The sequence below is a fragment of the Theropithecus gelada genome, chromosome 3, assembly GCF_003255815.1.
Source record: "Theropithecus gelada isolate Dixy chromosome 3, Tgel_1.0, whole genome shotgun sequence".
In the NCBI taxonomy this organism is placed as follows: domain Eukaryota; kingdom Metazoa; phylum Chordata; class Mammalia; order Primates; family Cercopithecidae; genus Theropithecus; species Theropithecus gelada.
Genome location: NC_037670.1, coordinates 23,664,978 through 23,684,034, shown reverse-complemented (window position 1 = coordinate 23,684,034; position 19,057 = coordinate 23,664,978). Strand labels below are relative to the sequence as shown.

The window sequence follows — 19,057 nt, the reverse complement described above, 5'->3', positions numbered from 1 at the left end:
TGTTCAAGAAACCCTAAGGACACAATTTCTTTCCAATTCTATTCTTCTATATTCACTAATACAGACTTCTTACTACAGTAAGATTCTTTTTTATTAACTTTATTTTTAGTAATTATTTTAACAATAATTTGATATTTGATACTTATTACTATCAAAACATTTCAACCAGTATTTCTTTTTAAATTTTAATACAGCATTTATAAAGGTTGTTGAGAAAAGTAAAAAGAATTATTTCAGGCATCTCAAAGGCCAACCTTACTTACCAAGATTTGGTGGGGAACCATAATTCACTGGCATTTCAGGAGGTCTTCCTCTATGAAGAGCAGCAAAGGCAGAGCCCTTCCAAACTGTGTGCCTGCAGTCTTTAAAATGAATTTTAGATACACATAAAATCTTGAAAGTTAACCCCAAGAAAGATTTTATAGAATACTTACGTATATTGTAATAAACTGTTTATTCAACATTTTACCAACTAATATACTTTAACAGAAAAGCCCTGGAGGTTTATTAGACTATTTCTGAAGAAAAAGAAAATTAAGACATCTCAGATACAGCAGCAACAACAACTAACATTTGTGTAGCACTTTACAATTCACAAAGTGCTTTCAACATACATTAGCTCATTGAATCCTCACAACAACCCTGTGAGGTAGGTATTTTTGCCAATTTACAAGTGAGGTAACTGAGGCTCAAAGGTTCTAGGGCCTTTAAAGAGATCCACAGCAATGGTTGGTAAAGATGGACCAGAAAACCAGATCTTGACTCCAAGTCCCATTTCATGCCAAGTGTTTATTTTTCAATGTAGAATTATATCATACAATACTAAAGATAAAAGGTCTTACAACTGATCCAACTTTTCAAAAATGGAAGCTTTTATAAGGAAAAAGTTCTTTGATTTATATGAAAATTCATGACTTGTTCAGTTTTAAAATTAATTTGGCCAATACTGCCATGACTTTAGTCTCTCTCTTTAGGAAGTACTGATAAATTACATAGCTTTCCCTTCATTTTAGAATCACAGAAAATCCTCTACTGAAGAGCACATATGCAGGATCTGTGACTCTGAACACTAATTCAAAGTCCATCCCTCCTTGACCTACCAGCAAATGCACTAAGAAAAAAATGTCTGCTCTCCTCTATAGGAGATAGCAGAACATAGGGTTTTAAGCAGTCACACTGTGCCAGAAATTAGTTTCTTCATAACTCAGAGAAGAAAGGGAAGGCATCATACTAAACCTCTACTGAGCCTCGGGTGCCCCAAACTAACAGGCATATTGCATTTTACATGAATGGATTCATTTCCACTATCATGACCAAAGAGCAGTTACAAGGCATCCTCTTGGGGTACCAGTACAAAACAAATAGAGAATATGCCCCTACCCTAGGGCAGCTTGCTGAAGACTCTTCTAAGGTCTGGCCAGTTCTAAATCACTGCTCATCACAAAACAACAACATGGAGCTTGACACAAGTAAAGAAAACAAAGGAAAACAGGCTACCAATTAACTACCATATAACCAGCTAATTACAAAGTGAATAGGGACACAGAAGAGGAAGAATATAAACAGTTTCCTGATTAGTGCCACAGGGTGACATGGCTAGAGCACTAAGAAACAACTAAACCTAACAAACCAGTCTGGTACGGAACTAAGAGGGAGGGGTGTTCTTTCTCAGTTAAGCTTTATACTGGTGGTGCATCTAAGAGATAGCATCACATCAGCAATAGCTCATAATAAAAAATAATCATGGGATGAACTTGATGTATACTCAGGATCAGAAGAACCAACAATCTTTGCCCATTAGCAGTTTAGCCACATGTACACATAGATTATATCACATACATATACTTAGTCTGAGTCATATATACCAAGCTAACAGAAAAAGAATAGCAATTTCAAACATTTTGCTAGCACATAACTTTGCAAAAAAATTAAATTAGTAAAAAAAGAACCATGCAATTTTACATTTTTGGTGCTTGTTTTCAAGCTGCTACCAAATTTAGAAAATCACTTCCCTTTATAACAAAGGGCTTTCAGAAACTAAATATCAAATGAAATACTTCTAGCATTTAAAGAGTTTATTAGACACATACAGTTACATTCAATGAAGTTATGAGTGAGCTACAAAATGGAAAATTAAGAACTCACATTGATAAAACCTCAAACAACATCTCAGAATAAATTCAAGCTTTTTAGCTTAACATCTATATCTTTATCAACTTTTTAATCCAGAAGGACCCATTAAACACTTATGTAATAAAATTCAATGTTCTATGCTAAACGCAGAGAATTTTATAGTCCACAGCATGATTTATAGTTACATTATCACCTTTCTTCCACAATGCTTACATTACTTCACAATTATAATCATTATTAGGTTATTAATACAAAGCAGAACACTTCTTCAAATTAAGGTACCTTTTGCTGTACGTAGCAAAGACTGCCTTCCTGCACCAAGTAAAGAAGTGACTCTTGAAATACTGGGTGGAATTTCTTTATCCAACATAGGACCGATGCGCTGGCAGATTTGCAACAGATGATCAGGAGCCACATGCTTATTGGACAAGACCTAGTTGGAGAGCAAGTTTTAATGACAACAGTTTAATAATATCAAAAACTATTAAATACTTAGGGATAAGTCTGGCAAAATGTGAAAAGCATAAACTGAAAACTGTAAAACATGCTGAGAGAAATTAAAGACGACTTAAATAAGCAGTAAGTTATCTACAGATTTGATCTACAGATTCAAAACTGTAACACTCAAAACTTCAGATTTTTTTTGTAGAAATTGACAATTTTGTTCTAAAATTTACATGCAAATGACCTGGCAAAGCACCTTTGAAAAAGAACAAAGATTGCAGAGCTAACAAAACCTAATTTCAAGACTCAATTGAAATCAAGACTTTATTCAAAATTGCGCTAACGGGGCCGGGCACGGTGACTCATACCTGTAATCTAAGCACTTTGGAAGGCCAAGGCAGGTGGATCACTTGAGGTCAGGAGTTCAAGACCCGCCTGACCAACATGGTGAAACCCCATCTCTACTAAAAATACAAAATTAGCCAGGCATGGTGGTGCACGCCTGTATTCCCAGCTACCTGGGAGGCTGAGGCAGGAGAATCACTTGAACCCAGGAGGTGGACGGTGCAGTGAGCCAGGATCATGCCATTGCACTCTAGCCTGGGCAACAACAACGAAACTCTGTCTCAAAAAAAAAAAAAAAATTATGCTAACTGGCCTGTAAGCGAAGCACACATCTTTGAGAGAGATGTTAAGATATCAAAGATCATACAAGACATCAATTAGTATCTAAATCATGGATAAGTGGTTCTCAACAATACACTAGGCAGTAAAAAACATTAATTCTTTCAGTAAGTATTGACAGCCAACTACGTGCCAGGAACCAGAAGTAGATATACCTATGGATGACTATAGACAATTACATGTCTCTCATAATTTTAAATGAAAAATAATCATTTATTTACTCCAGTGTAAAAGATAAAAGATATCGCTCTCATCTCTACAATGAGAACAAGCTGGATAAACTTTAAAAAATGTATAAACCCATCACAGCTGAAAAAACAAAGGAAAGTCTATATTAACTAATCCCAGAAAGTACAAGCTTTTCTGGGAACAGAAAAGGGACTCAGGCCGGGCGTGGTGGCTCACGCTTGTAATCCCAACACTTTGGGAGGCCGAGGCGGATGGATAACTGGAGGTCAAGAGTTCAAGACCAGCCTGGCAGAAATGGTGAAACTCCATCTCTACTAAAAAGAAAAAACACAAAAAGTAGCTGGGTGTGGTGGTGGGCGCCTGTAATCCCAGCTACTTAGCAGGGTGAGGTATGAAATCACTTGAACCTGGGAGGCGGAGGTTGCAGTGAGCCAAGACCATGCCATAGCACTCACAGCCTGGGCAATAAGAGTGAAACTCCATCTCAAAAATAAATAAAGTTAAAGAAAAGGGACTCATAGCTGCTTTCATCCCTAGCAGAGAGGCAGCTGACCTCAGACAAGAATAAGAAAAAACCACTCAAACCTCTAACAAACTTAATGACCACTTGTAGCCAGCATGACTGATCAGAATCCTAAGGAGCTTCAGCTACAGTGAGTCTGCACACCTACCACAATTTTTTCCCATAGGCCTTCACCAACTGCATAGGGCCCAAACACTAAAGCCAGGGCAGCCCTGAAGAAACCTTACATTCCAAATGCACTGCAGGGGCCCTCCTAAGGCTAGAGATAGAACAACAGGGTGGAGAATGATGTCTTCTGACACGGAAAGCCTAGAGCAGGACCACAAAGCAGAGCGAACTCTGTAGCAACCTAAAAAGTTGGCAGTCAGGTACAAAGTAGAACAAGACCTCACAAAGTTTGGAAAGGTGGCAACTCCGATATAAAAAATAAGACACCTCAGGAATTTCACGAGGGCCAAATGTCAAACTCTGCTGGAAGGGAAAGTCTTGATGCCACCCTCAAAGCATGCAAAGCCGGTGATTAACTGAATTTAACAAAGCTCAGAGATGATCAATTACAAATTAGACTGACCCTGTCTCACACACTAACTGCTTGAGAAAAGCGCACCTCTTTACCAGGGGTAAATACATTACTGCAGCCTCTACTCTTTTTACACAAAGTTACAGCATACCTCAAAAAATGATGATACACAACAAAGCTAGATATGTGTGTGATCCATGGTCAAGAGGGGAAATGGTCAATAGAAGCAGACCTAAAGATGTTCAAAAATGCTTGTTATTTCTTCAAACTACTTCTCCCCTCTGTCCTTTCCACTTGGGACTTTAATTATACATTAAACTATTTGATATCATACCACTTATTCAAAAAGCTCAGAGAACCTAAGCAAAATAAATGTAAAGAAAACCACCTAGCTGCACATGTGAAAGGCAGCTTCTGACATGCCCTCTAATAGTGCCCAAATCTCTTGATAGTCACAGACTTGTGAAATACCCTCCCCTCAGTTACTTTCGAATACAGTAATATCGAGAGGATACTACTTCTATGATTATGTTACAATTGTGACTTCCCTCTTGCTAAGACTCTACTGCCTTGTCAGCTTTCATCTTTTGATAACTCAAGCTACCACACTGGAAAGACCAAAAGGGCGAGAAACTGAGGGTGGCCAATAGTCAGGTAGAAACTGAGGCCCTCAGTCAAACAACCCTCCAGGAACTGAATCCTGCCAAAACTACATGAGCTTGGAAGCCTACTCCTCCTCCCCCGTCAAGCCTTCAGCTAAAACCCCACCTCTGCCAATACTGACTGCACTTCAGAGAAAAGGAGACAGAGAACCCATCTGAGCTGTGTCTGGACCACTGACTTACAGGAACTGGCAGATAATAACAAATCTGTGTAGTTTTAAGCAGCTAAATGTTGGGGTAATTTGTTATACGGCAATAGATCATGACTACAGGACAACATAGTAAAACTGCTGAAAATCAAAGACAAATAAAAATCTTAAAAGCAACCAGACCAAAAAAACATTATTTTCAAAGGAGCAATAACAAGACTGCTAAATTTTCAACATTAAGGAAGGCATAAGGCAGTAGGACATCTTTAATGTGCTAAAAAAAAAAAAAAAAAAAAAAAAAAAAGACTACGAACCAGAATTCCATAGCTACTGAAGTCACTGTCAATAAACCTTTGTGTGTGTGTTTTTTTTTTTTTTGGAGACAGTCTTGCTCCGTCGCCCAGGCTGGAGTGCAGTGGTCCCAATCCTGGATCACTGCAACTTCCACCTCCCAGGTTGAAGCAATTCTCCTGCCTCAGCCTCCCAAGTAGCTGGGATTACAAGCACATGCCACCACACCCAGCTAATTTTTGTATTTTTGTAGAGAAGTGGTTTCACCATGTTGGTCAGGCTGGTCTTGAACTCCTGACTCAGATGATCCACCCGCCTCGGCCTCCCAAAGTGCTGGGATTACAGGCGTGAGCCACCAAGCCCAGCCAAACCTTCATTAAAAGAAATAACAAAGTAAGTTCTGCAGACAGAATAAAAATTACCACAAATAGGTCCCACGGAACTGGAGGAAGAAATTTAAAATACCAGAAAAGATGTATAGGTAGGTAAGCAAATGAATATTGACTTTAAAACAACATTAATAACATCTTGAAATTTTTATAATACATGAAGTAAGGCCAGGCTGAGAGCAGCGGCTCAGACTTGTAATTCCAGCACTTTGGAAAGCCGAGGTGGGCCGATCACCTGAGGTCAGGAGTTCAAGACCAGCTTGCTACCATGGTGAAACCCCACCTCTACTAAAAATACAAAAATTAGCCAGACATGGTGCCACATGCCTGTAATCCCAGCTACTTGGGAGGCTGAGGCACAAGAATCACTTGAATCTGGGAGGTGAAAGTTGCAGTGATCGGAGGTCGCACCACTGCACTCATGCCTAGGCGACAGAGTGAGATCCCGTCTTAAAAAAAAAAAAAAAAATTAGTAAGGCCAGGCAGGCGGATCACTTGAGGCCAGGAGTCCAACACCAGCCTGGGCAACATGGCAAAACCTCATCTCTACTAAAAATACAGAAAATAGCTGGGTGTGGTGGCATGCTCCTGCAATTCCAGCTACTTGGGAGGCTGAGGCAGGAGAATCACTTGAACTCAGAAGACAAAGGTTGCAGTGAGCCGAGATCACACCACCACACTCCACCCTGCACAACAGAGTGAGACTCCGTCTCAAAAAAAATGATTACTAGCTCAATAATTATTACAAGATGGTGACAACTAACAGTTATAACTTTATTTATTTGGGAAGTGGTAAAGGAACTAATTTAATGTATACTGGTAATGTATATTGAAACCTCTGGAGAAACCACCAAAAGAATATTAAAAGGATATATAACTAAAAAGAAATAAAGAGGGCTGGGCACAGTGGCTCATGCCTGTAATCCCAGCACTTTGGGAGGCCAAGGCGGGCGGATCACGAGGTCAGGAGATTGAGACCATCCTGGCTAATACGGTGAAATCCTGTCTCTACTAAAAATATAAAAAATTAGCCAGGCGTGGTGGCGGCGCCTGTAGTCCCAGCTACTCGGGAGGCTGAGGCAGGAGAATGGTGTGAACACGGGAGGCAGAGTTTGCCGTGAGCCAAGATCTCGCCACTGCACTCCAGCCTGGGCAACAGAGTGAGACTCCGTCTCAAAAAAAGAAAGAAAAAAAGAAATAAAGAGGCCAGGTGCGGTGACTCACACCTGTAATCCTAGCACTATGGGAAGCCAAAACAGGTGGATCACGAAAGGTCAGGAGTTCAAGACCAGCCTGGTGAATGTGGTGAAATCCCGTTTCTACTAAAAATACAAAGATTAGCCGGGCATGGTAGCAGGCGCCTGTAATCTCAGCTACATTGGAGGCTGAGGCAGGAGAATCACTTGAGCACGGGAGGCAGAGGTTGCAGTAAGCCAAAATCACGCCACTGCACCCCAACCTGGGCAACAGAGCAAGACTCCATCTCAAAAAAAAAAAAAAAAAAAAGAGTTATTTAAAAAAAGAAAGAAAGAAGGAATAGTTAGTCCACTTTGGGAGGCTGAGGAGGGCAGATCACTTGCTCAGGAGTTCCAGACCAGCCTGGGCAACGTGACAAAACCCTACCCCTACAAAAAAATAGCCAGGTATGGAGGTGCGTGCCTGTGGTTCCAGCTACTCAGGAGACTAAGGTTGGAAGACGGCTTGAGCCCGAGAGGCTGAGGCTGCAGTGAGCCGTGATCATATCACTGTACTTCAGTCTGGGTGACAGAGTGAGACCCTGTCTCAAAAAAAAAAAAAAGCGTAAGTAGAATACTTTTTACGTTTTCGAAATCTTGCTGTCATCTTAAAATAATACTTGATTAATCAAAAAAAAAGTGAGAGAAGGAATAAAGAAGAAATGAGATTAAAAAAAAAAAAAAAACAAGAAGAAATGAGATAAAGAACAGGTAGACTGAAACCCAATTACGTTTAAGTAATTACGTTAAATACAAATAAGCAAGGCACAGTGGCTCATACCTATAATCTCTGCACTTTGGGAGGCCAAGGCGGGAGGATTGCCTGAGTCCAAGAGTTCAAGATAAGCCTAGGCCACATAGTGAGACACTGGCTCTACAAAAAAAAATTTTTTTTAATTAGCTGGCCATGATGGCACACATCTATAGTCTCAGCTACTCAGGAGGCTGAACCCAGGAGGTCAGAGCTACAGTGTGCCATGATCATGCCACTGCACTCCACCCTGGGCAACAAAGTGAGAACTTGTCTGGAAAACAAAACAAAACAAAAATACAAATGACCAAAACATCACTGAAAGAAGGCACATAAAACTACAAGCTGTTTAGAGGAGACAAACTTTAAATATGTGAACACAGAAAGGTTGAAAGGAAAAGTACAGAAAAAGATACGCTGTGCCATCACTAACCAAAAGAAAGTAGGCGTGGCCATCTTAATGTAAGGCAAAGTAGATAGGAAGGCAAGAAGATTATGATGAATAAAGTATTTTTTAATATTTAAGGTCAATTCAATAGGAAAACAAAAATCCTAAATTTGAATGTACCTAATAACAGTTTCAAAAAGCACAAAAAGAGCGATAAATCCAGAATCACATTTGGAGCTCTTGTTTTTGTTTTTTTGTTTTGAGCTATCTTGCTCTGTCACCCAGGCTGGAGTGCAGTGGCACAATCTCCGCCCGCTGTAACCTCCGCCTCCCAGGTTCAAGCAATTCTTCTGCCTCAGCCTCCCAAGTAGCTGGGACTACAAACATGGACCACCATGCCTGGTTAATTTTTGTATTTTTAGTAGAGACGGGGTCTCACCAGGTTGGTCAGGCTGGTCTTGAACTCCTGACCTCAAGTGATCTGCCCGCCTTGGCCTCCCAAAGTGCTGGGATTAAAGGCGTGAGCCACCACATCCTGCTGTAGTTGGAGATTTTAACAAATCTTTCTCAGGAATCAATACAGTAAGCTAGCAAAAATTCGTAAGGAGACACATGATCCAAAAATACACAAATCACTCAACTTTTATCCCTTAGATACAAATAACTTGTTGGGTGAGCCTATGGAAACTAGTAACTACTGTCTTTTAAGGTAGCACAGTCAGCCAGGCACAGTAGTTCACACCTGTAATCCCAGCACTTTGGGAGGCCAAGGTGGGTGGATCACCTGAGGTCAGGATTTTGAGACACCAGCCTGACCAATATGGTCAAACCCCATCTCTCTAAAAATACAAAAATTAGGCCTGGTGCGGTGGCTCACGTCTGTCATCCCAGGACTTTGGGAGGCTGAGGTGGGTGGATCACAAGGTCAAGAGATCGAGACCACACTGGCCAACATGGTGAAACCCCGTATCTACTAAAAATACAAAAATTAGCTGGGCATGGTGGCATGCGCCTGTAGTCCCAGCTACTCAGGAGGCTGAGGTAGGAGAATCGCTTGAACCCAGGAGGCGGAGGTTGCAGTGGGCCAAGATTGTGCCATTGCACTCCAGCCTGGCAACAGAGCGAGACTCCATCTAAAAAAATAAAAAATTTTTTTAAATACAAAAATTAGCTGGGCATAATCCCATGCACCTGTAGGCCCAGCTACTCGGGAGGCTGAGACAGGAGAACTGCCCCAGGAGGCAGGGGTTGCAGTGAGCCCGGTGGCACCACCTCACTCCAGCCTGGGCAACAGCACAAGACTCTGTCTAGAAAAGAAAAAAAAAAAACCTTATCTGGGTGTGGCTATGCACTCCTGTAGTCCCAGCTACTTGGGACACTGAGGCAGGAGGATCACCTGTGCCCCACGAGTTTGAGGTTGCAGTGAGCCATTCATTACCGTGCCACTGCAGTCCAGCCTGGGCAACAAGAGACCAGAACTCACAAAAAAAAAAAAAAGAATTGAGACTAGTTACCTTTAAATTTTTTTTTTTTTTTTTGAGACGAAGTCTCATTCTGTCACTAGGCTGGAGTGCAGTGGCACAATCTTGGCTCGCTGCAACCTCCACCTCCTGGGTTCAAGTGATTCTCCTGCCTAATCCCATTATTATTTAGTTTTCACAGTGGAACTCTAAAGACCCTTCATCCTGAGGGTAGCTAATTTCTTTCCTCTACGGATTCTGTATTGTGATTGACTATAGAGATCTATCATTCTATAGGTATTTAATTTGTAACCTGGGGACACTTGATGATGGCAGTGTGACTGATGAGATACAGTCTAGCAATACAGCAGTGCAGGTAGAGACTAGAAACTTGGGAGCTGGACAAGGAGGCTCACACCTGTAAACCAAGGTTTTGTAAAATTTTTTTCCACAGATGTGGTATTGCTTATGTTGCCCAGGCTGCTCTCAAACCCCTGGCACCAAGTGATCCTCCCACCTCAGACTCTCCAGTCTCTGTATAGCCTTAGTCACCCCACATGGCTTCAATTCTTATATAAAGCAAAAGTAGGCCTGGCAAGGTGACTCATGCCTGTAATCCCAGCACTTTGGGAGGCCAAGGCAGGTGATCACTGAAGGTCAGGAGTTCAAGACTAGCTGGGCCAACATGGTGAAACCCCGTTTCTACTAAAAATACAAAAAGTAGCCAGGCATAGAGGTACATGTCTGTAATCCCAGCTACTCAAGAGGCTGAGGCAGGAGAACTGCATGAACCTGGGAGGTAGAGGTTGCAGTGAGCCAAGATCATACCACTGCACTCCAGCATGGGTGACAGAGTGACACCCTGTCTCAAAAAAAAAAAAAAAAAAAAAAGAAGCAAAAGTACCAAAAATACTCTTGCCCCTAAATACAGGTTGGAATAACAGCATGGTCACAAGTTTAAGATAAATTGTGGCTTTATAAACACTAATACTAGAATCATCTAAAAAGCTTTTAAAAATACTGATGTCCAGTCCCACCGCAAAAATTCTGATTTAACTGGTTTGGGGCATACTATGGACAACCAGATTTTATAAACCTCCCCAGATGATTCTAATTCGAAGATGAAAACCACTGAGAAAAAGGAACAAGTTAACATCATGAGGAACAATGAGACAAATACAGAAAATACAGAATGTAAAACATTCTACAGGATAAATGATTCGGTCTCCAGTAAATCAATGACACAGAAACAAGACTATTCAAGATAAGAGGAGATTGAAGATAATCAGGGCAGGGGCCGGGTGCGGTGAATCACGCCTATAATTCCAGCACTTTGGGAGGCTGAGGCGGGCAAGTCACAAGGTCAAGAGATGGAGACCATCCTGGCCCACATGGTGAAACCCCGTCTCTACTAAAAATACAAAACTTAGCTGGGCGTGGTGGTGCGTACCTATAGTCCCAGCTACTTGGGAGGCTGAGGCAGGAGAATCGTTTGAACCCGGGAGGCGGAGGTTGCAGTGAGCCGAGATCGTGCCACTGCACTCCAGCCTGCCTATAGAGTGAGACTCCATCTCAAAAAAAACAAAACAGGCCGGGCGCGGTGGCTCAACCCTGTAATCCCAGCACTTTGGGAGGCCGAGGCGGGTGGATCACAAGGTCAGGAGATCGAGACCATCCTGGCTAACATGGTGAAACCCCGTCTCTACTAAAAATACAAAAAACTAGCCGGGCGTGGTGGCGGGCGCCTGTAGTCCCAGCTACTCGGAGGCTGAGGCAGGAGAATGGCATAAACCCGGGAGGCGGAGCTTGCAGTGAGCCGAGATCGCGCCACTGCACTCCAGCCTGGGTGACACAGCGAGACTCCATCTCAAAAAAAAAAAAAAAAAAAAAAAAAAAAAAAAAAATCAGGGCAGGTGTGGTGGCTCACACCTGTAATTCCAACTTTGGCAGGAGCATTTGAGACCAGCCTGGACAACATAGTGAGTCTTCTTCTCTAGGAAAAAAAAAAAAAAAAACTTAGCCAGGTGTGGTGGCACATGCCTGTGGTCCCAGCTACTCAGGAGGCGGAGGGCTGAGGTGGGAAGATTGCTTGAGCCTGGGAAATGGAGGTTTCAGTGAGCTGTAATCATACCACTGCACCCCAGCCTGGGTAACAGAGTGAGACCCAGTGTGGGGCGGGGAGAGAAATCAATCAGTGCATGTATGGACCTTGTCTGAAGACTAAATAAAACTAATTCTAAAAAGACACCTAGGGAACAAAAAGAAAATCTGGATATGGACTCTGTCATATTGGCACTTGATGATATAATAAGGAGTCCTTATTTTTTAGAGAAGAACTCCAACAAATTTAGAGATAAAATGTAGTGTCTGGAATTTGCCTTAAAACATTTCAACACATTAACCAATGAAATGAACGACTTTCTGGAATTTGCTTAAAAACAAGGGAGCAGGCAATATGCAACATTCTCTCATAATCACTGAAGTTGGAAAACAGGCACCTAATGGGTGGATCATTATTCTATTGCTTTTGTTTGAAGATTTCCATTGATAGTTTATTAAAACATATGTATACCTCAAACAGAAACCAAAGTAAATATAGCAAGTTAGTTATGTTCAAAATCCAAATTTGTTGGCCAGGTGCAGTGGCTCACGCCTGTAATCCCAGCACTTTGGGACGCAGAGGCGGGCAGACCACCTGAAGTCAGGAGTTCAAGACCAGCCTGGCAACATGGTGAAACCCCTTCTCTACTAAAAATACAAAAATTAGCCAGGTGCCTGCAATCCCAGCTACTCAGGAGGCTGAGGCAAAAAGATCACTTGAACCCAGAAGGCAGAGGTTGCAGTGAGCCAAGGTTGCTCCTCAAACCAGACTGTCTCAAAAAAAATAATAATTCAAATTTGTTGCTGGTATAGAGGGGTGCATTATATTATTCTCATCTGTGTACATTTGAAATAACTTTGTTTTTGCTTTTGTTTTCAGACAGGGTCTCGCTCACCTAGGCTGGAGCACAGTGGCTTGAACAGAGCTCACTGCATCCTTGACCTCACTTCAGGAAGGTCTGGAACTCCTGGCCTCAAGCGTCCCACCAAAGTGCTGGAATTACAGGTGCAAGCACCACAGCTGGCCTGGAATACTTCTTAATAAGATATTTCTAAAAGACTTTGAAAGTTTAAAAGGTGTACATATACCATTAACAAAAGAATAATTCTCTACACAAGAGGCTCATCATCATTTAGTCCTGGGGGACTGGAGGGCAGAGAGGAAGGTAAAAAGAAAGGATACCCACCAGACAGACCAAATCAGGGAGGCAATAAGAGATGCCATATGTCACAGCCGTATTATCACAGAATTTAAATGACTTTAAACAACAGTAAGTAGGGTTTTAAGCAATTCTAGCAACGAAAGCCAAAAATCTTATATAAACTTTTTTGGTTTTTTGTTTTGGTTTTTTTAAGAAACTAGGCCTTGCTCCATCTCCCAGGCTGGAGTGCAGTGGCAGGAGGATAGTTCAATGCAGCCTCAAACTCGCAGAGTCAAGTGATCCTTCCGCCTCAGCCTCCGAAATAGCTGGGACTCACAGGCACGCACCACCACATCCGCCTAATTTTTCTGTTACTTATTTTTTGTGGAGGCAGAGTTGGTCTGGAACTCCTGGCCTCAAGTGCTCCTCCCACCTCGGCCTCCTAATGTGCTGGGATTGCAGCTATGAGCCACTGCACCCAGCCCCTATAAATGTATTTTAAAAGTAACTTTTCCAGTAGCTACAGCACTACATTTCTTTCAAGTTATTTTCTCTCAGGTAGCACGACTACAGCATCATAACCAACAATGCTTTTCCGCTTCACCGATAAGGCTATATTATCCGTGGAGAAAACTAAAAGAGGGCGTCCTTTAAATGTTTCCTCAACGTTTACAAAAAAACTATCTCAAAATGTCAAACTCAAGAAAACAAATTGCCATCATCAGAATTTCTATAACTCATTCTCTTGAAAACATCCACTTTTAAGTGTTTACTTCAAAATCTAAGAAGGCAAATATTAAAATTACTTGCTACTTGCACCAGGCTTCAAGTTTTAACTGCTCACGAAAATAACATATCCTCTGGTTTCTTCTGTTGTCTCTAATTCAAAACCGGTAATCTTCTAAAACTGTTTTTTCTTCTTTTCACTTGCTACCATACTCTACCGCTTAAGGGTTACAGGTCTTCAAACTGTGGTAAAAGATCACTCAGAAGCTCTTTTCCCTCTCAATTGTTTTCCTTATACAAGATGCTGAACATGGCCTTGCAATCAACGAATTTCCTTTGTCCTAATAACGAAATGGCAAAAATACATTCCTGAAAAATGTCTCCAGTAAAAACAAACGAATCCCTGCAACTGCTGTTAACTACAGATAAAAGCAAGTTATATAGGGATATTAACCAGGTTCACAAAAGAAATGAGACTGTAATGCACGATTAACCGAGCTCAAAAAAAAAGTGTCTATTTAAAGCGCTTTATTATCTACAGCAAAATCAGTGTGAAACTCATCAGTCAACTTTCTACGGCGTTCAACAAATATTGTACAGGAGAAAAGAGCACAAGTATTACAGTAGCATATTCACACAGCTGCAAGACTTTTATGACGCTGCTGCGGACAAAACAAAAAATAAGCTCAACACAAGAACATTTCTCCACCTTCAGAGACCAATGATTCTATTCCTAAGGAACAAGTGGGGGACAGACCCGGGCGGGGCAAGACACGAGAGGCCAATCAGAGCGCGAGTTACAAGCGCGGTGGGGGGGGGAGGGAGCGGATGAAACCGCCCCGTTGAATGGCTGGCTGCGCACGCCACACCCCGCAGAGGCGGCCGCACCTGGAGCCCCACCCCTGCCGCAGGACCTCCGCGAGTCGCCCCCACCGCTCCGCCCCGCGCCGCCCCCCATGACTGTTTCCTGCCAAAACAAACCTGGCCGCCTCAAAAACAAAACAGAATATTCAGCGGGGAAGGCAGCTGTCTTGGGGCCGCCCTCCAGTGCGGCTCACACTTTGCACCCCACGGGCCGGGGTCCCCGCGAGGGGAATGGGCAGGGGCGGGGGGCGGTGCACGGAGAACCCGGGGAGCAAACGTGCCCAATGCTCACCAACTCCTCGTAGCTCCTGTTGTGCTCGTTGCCCTCCCAGTCCAACCTCTTCGGCAACAACTGGAAAGACACGAAACGCACACGAGTGACCACCGCTCCGGCGCGGGGCGGGGGGCGGGGGGCGCGGGGCGGGCGGGGGGCGCGGGCGAGCATCCCTCAGGGCAAGGTCGGGAGGAGGGACGCGAGGGAGCGCGGGGACGGGCGCGCGGGGACGGGCGGGCACAGACCTGGTACTGCTCCAGCTCCTGCACCAGCACCTGCGGCCGAGAGACGCGCGGTCAGGGGTGGGGCCGGGCCCGGGGCGCGCCCGCTTCACCCTCGCCCTCCACCCGCGACCCCCGGCGGCGGAGGGGACACCGGGGACGCCAAGTCCGCAGCCGCCCGCGGGCCCGCACTCACCTGGGCCGCTCTCCGACACGGGCCCGCCGATAGGTACCGGGCGATGAGGAAGTACAGCTCTGCGGGAAGACAGGGAGTTGGGTCAAGCCCGGGCAGGGAGGGGACGGGGCCCGGGACCGGGACGGGGTCGGGGCCGGAGCCGGGGAAGCCGAAGCAGCTGGGAGCGCCAGGACGGGGGTGACACGGCCTCGCGTCTTACCCGACTCGATAAGAGGCACCGGGCGTCGGGCGGACGAGGGCTCCGCCATGGCCGGACACGGGGCGGGAGGCGGGAGCGAGCGAGCGAGCGGAGCGTGTAGGCCGCGCCGAGGCCTGACCGGGCTGGCGTCCCCTCTCCTCAGGCGCGCGCCGCCGCCGCCGCCGCCGCTGCTGCTGCTGCTGCCGCCGCCATGCCGTGCGCGCCGCCTGGTCCGACGCCTCCGCGGGGGAGGAAGTAGTGCCTCACAGGAGACGGAAAGTAGTCCCCCCGTGGGGGGCGGGGGCCTCGGCGCCAAGGGAGGACTGGAGCTTGCGTCCCGCCCGGGAAGGTGAGCCTCGCTCCGCTGTCTGTCTCCGGGGACTCGATGAGGAGAAAGTGACGCGGCGGCAAAGACCTGGGCGCCCAGGGTAGCGGCGGCGAGTGGGGGAGGGGAGGGCGCGTGGCCCGGATCCCTGCGCGCGATGAGGCGGCCGCCCAGGCTTTGTGAGGCGGCAGCGCGACGCCGGGCGGTCCAGCAGCGTGCGGGTGCCGGGGGCGGAAGCGCGGCCGCCGGAGGGGGCGAGTCACCGCCGCCCCCCGCGGGACCGCAAGGGCCCCGAGCCGCGGTTCGGCAGGGTCGCCCGCTCCGGGTCGCTCGGAAGGGTGATTTCACAATCCGGTCGTCTGGGGTCAGCGCGTTTTGCCCCCCACGATAGACTTCCAGGACGCGAAAGCTTTGAAAGTGAGGATTGGCTCGCCGCGCCTCCCGCACGGGGTAACGCCGCCCGGACCCGCGAGCCTAGGGCGGGGGCCTCGGATACCGGCGTTGCCGGAGCGTCTGCGGCGCTGAAGGCCGCCGAGACCCAGCCGCAGCCCCCAGAAACCAGCAGCCTGGTAGAAAATTACATAAAATGCAGCGCTTCGCCGAGGGGGTGCGAGTCGGGGGAGCAGCGCGCAGCTGCGGCTGACGGCTCGGCCGGATCCGTCCAGGCATGGACAGGAAAACGGGATTGCGGGGAGAAGGCGGTGCAACGGGCCGCAGACCCTCCCTGAGAAGAGAAGCCGGAAACTCGGGAGCCATTTGTAGTTAGAATCCTCTTGGAAGACTAGTAGACGTGAGGTTGGAGAGGTGGACGAGGACCAGAGAATTCCCTTGTCTTGCCAGGCTTCTGACCTAACTGTATGAGTTTCCTCAGCGCATCCAGCCTGCCCTGCTCTGACCCCTAAAGTACAGCGGTGACCCTAAATGGTGTCCCTGCCTTCCTGGAGTGCGCGTTAACGTTCTGATTCTTACTCATGGCAATAACCCACACACCACATAGAGGTTAAATGTGGTTCAGGTCAGACTCTGGGGCAGGACTCACTGCCTGCACCTTGTCTTGGCTCCACCAGCTTGACCTTGAGCAAGTCACAACCTGTGGGTCTCAGTTTTCCTTACCAGTAAACCGTAGATAATTCCTCACTAGTAAACAGACAATATTTGTGCCTGCCTCATAAAGTGGTGAGGATTTAATGAATTAATGTGTTCCTGGCATATAGTAAGCACCGTATACAGTTGGCTTTTATTTACACCAAATAGCAAAAGCTTTTTTTTTTATTTATTTTCTTGAGACAGGGTCTTGCTCTGTCGCCCAGGCTGGAGTGCAGTGGTGTGATCTCACCTCACTGCAGCCTCAGCCTCCCGAGTAGCTGGAATTGCAGACACGTGCCACCACGTCCGGCTAATTTTTATATTTTTAGTAGAGACGGGGGTTTCACCGTGTTGGCCAGGCTGGTCTCGAACTCCTGACCTCAGGTTATCCACCCGCCTCGGCCTGCCGAAGTGCTGGAGATTACAGGCGTGAGCCAACGCTCCTGGCCAAAAGCTTTTATATGTATTTATATAATAGATACAGATACCTGTAAGGCTGTCCAGGCGTGGTGGCTCACGCCTGTAATCCCAGCACTTTGGGAGGCCAAGGCGGGCGGATCATGAGGTCAGGAAATCAAGACCATCCTGGCCAACATGGTGAAACCCCGTCTCTACTAAAAATACAAAATGTTAGCCACCTGCGGGGGTGCGCGCCTATAGTCCAAGCTGCTTGAGAGGCTGACGCAGAATTCCTTGAACCCCGGAGGCAGAGGCTGCAGTGAGCTGAGATCGTGCCACTGCTCTCCAGCCCGGGCAACAGAGCGAGACTCTGTCTCAAATATGTATCTGTGAGGTAACAATCTAAACATGTTTGAGCTAGTGCATCAATAAGTTAACTCCTTACATCTGTTAACTCAGCAAGCAGTAACAAGTGATGGTGATTTAAAAAAAAAAAAAAAAAAAAAAAAAAGGAGTGGGAAATGAGCCACAGCTTTGCCATCAAAGACTTCAGCGTCTCTTAGGGGAAACAGATGTAAGCAAATAATGACACGATTTAGGACAGAGATAGGAGGATCAACTTGCCTCTGCGTCGGGGAAATGTTAGGGAAGTTCGGGTTATCCAGGCCTACAATGTGTGTAAAGGGATTTCAGACATAGAAACAACAGAGGGCCAAGACATAAATATAATTTTTAGTTTAAGGAATCCGAAGTTTAGTGTGACTACTTGGGGTGACTTCGGAGAGGATGGGATCATGATGTCAGAAGCTGAAATTGGTAGCAGTTGAAGGATTCTAAGCCAGGAAGGAATCATTTTCTATTTTAGGATGGATTTGAGAAAGTTAAGACCAAGAGGCACTTAACAGACCCCTGAAATAGAAAAGATATATGAGGGCATTGGTTATAAGGATAGTGAAGAGACAAGTTCAGAAATATGTAGGACATTAAGTCTGCAAGATGAAGTTGGGATGAAATAAAAAAGAATCACAAAAATCTAGTTTGGGGCTTGCTGAGGTTGTGCCAACAAATAAGGTAGGGCATACAAGCTGGTAGCTAGATTGTTAACATGAGTAACTGCTTGCAACAACTTGATTATTCGAAGTTACAGTGCATTGATAACTATGGTACAATGTGATCTGATGCTGCAAGATTACCAATGTTACCAAATGACAAAGACATCAGGGGAGAATTTAAACTTTCAATGATTGACCAAGGAGTTGTGCATTTCATTTTGTAACAAGGGCATAAGATAAAAACCCCTAAAAGATATTAACAAGAATTTATATTCCAAGCTCGGGTCATTGTCTGAAATTATAGTTCTGGTGGTTGGCAGCATAGTAACCATTACAGGAGATCGGAAATGATGACACGAGCTCAGACACAGTGGCTCACACCTGTAATCCCAGTGGTTTGGGAGGCCAAGGCCAGAGGATTGCTTGAGCCCAGGAGTTCGAGACCAGCCTGAGCAACATAGTAAGACCCCATCTCTACAAAAAATAAAAAATAGCCAGGTATGGTAGGTGTGTACCTGTAGCCCCAGCTACTTAGGAGGCTGAGGCAAGAGAATGGCTAGAGCCTGGGAGATTGAGGCTGCAGTGACCCATGACCACAGCACTGTTCTCCAGCCTAGGCAGCAGAGCAAGACGCCGTCTCAAAAAAAAAAAAAAAAAAAAAAAAAAAAAAAAAAAA

At 45.3% G+C, this 19,057-nt stretch overlaps 1 protein-coding gene and 1 pseudogene across 2 annotated transcripts in view; both read right to left on the bottom strand.

Moving 5' to 3' along the window:
- Positions 1-15,740, bottom strand: part of BRWD1 (bromodomain and WD repeat domain containing 1) — a 130,387-nt gene extending 114,647 nt beyond the window's left edge. Inside the window, exons 1-6 of the mRNA XM_025379045.1 lie at positions 15,541-15,740; positions 15,342-15,400; positions 15,170-15,199; positions 14,943-15,002; positions 2,416-2,566; positions 264-362 (exon numbers count right to left, since the gene is read on the bottom strand). Coding sequence (XP_025234830.1) covers positions 264-362; positions 2,416-2,566; positions 14,943-15,002; positions 15,170-15,199; positions 15,342-15,400; positions 15,541-15,589 — 448 coding nt within the window. The 5' untranslated portion in view covers positions 15,590-15,740. The remainder of the gene's footprint in view (positions 1-263; positions 363-2,415; positions 2,567-14,942; positions 15,003-15,169; positions 15,200-15,341; positions 15,401-15,540) is intronic.
- Positions 15,741-16,103: 363 nt separating this feature from the next.
- Positions 16,104-17,055, bottom strand: LOC112621560 (annotated as a pseudogene). The gene has a single exon (XR_003118747.1). The product of XR_003118747.1 is annotated as a putative uncharacterized protein encoded by BRWD1-AS2 (transcript).
- Between the last annotated feature and the right edge of the window lie 2,002 nt (positions 17,056-19,057).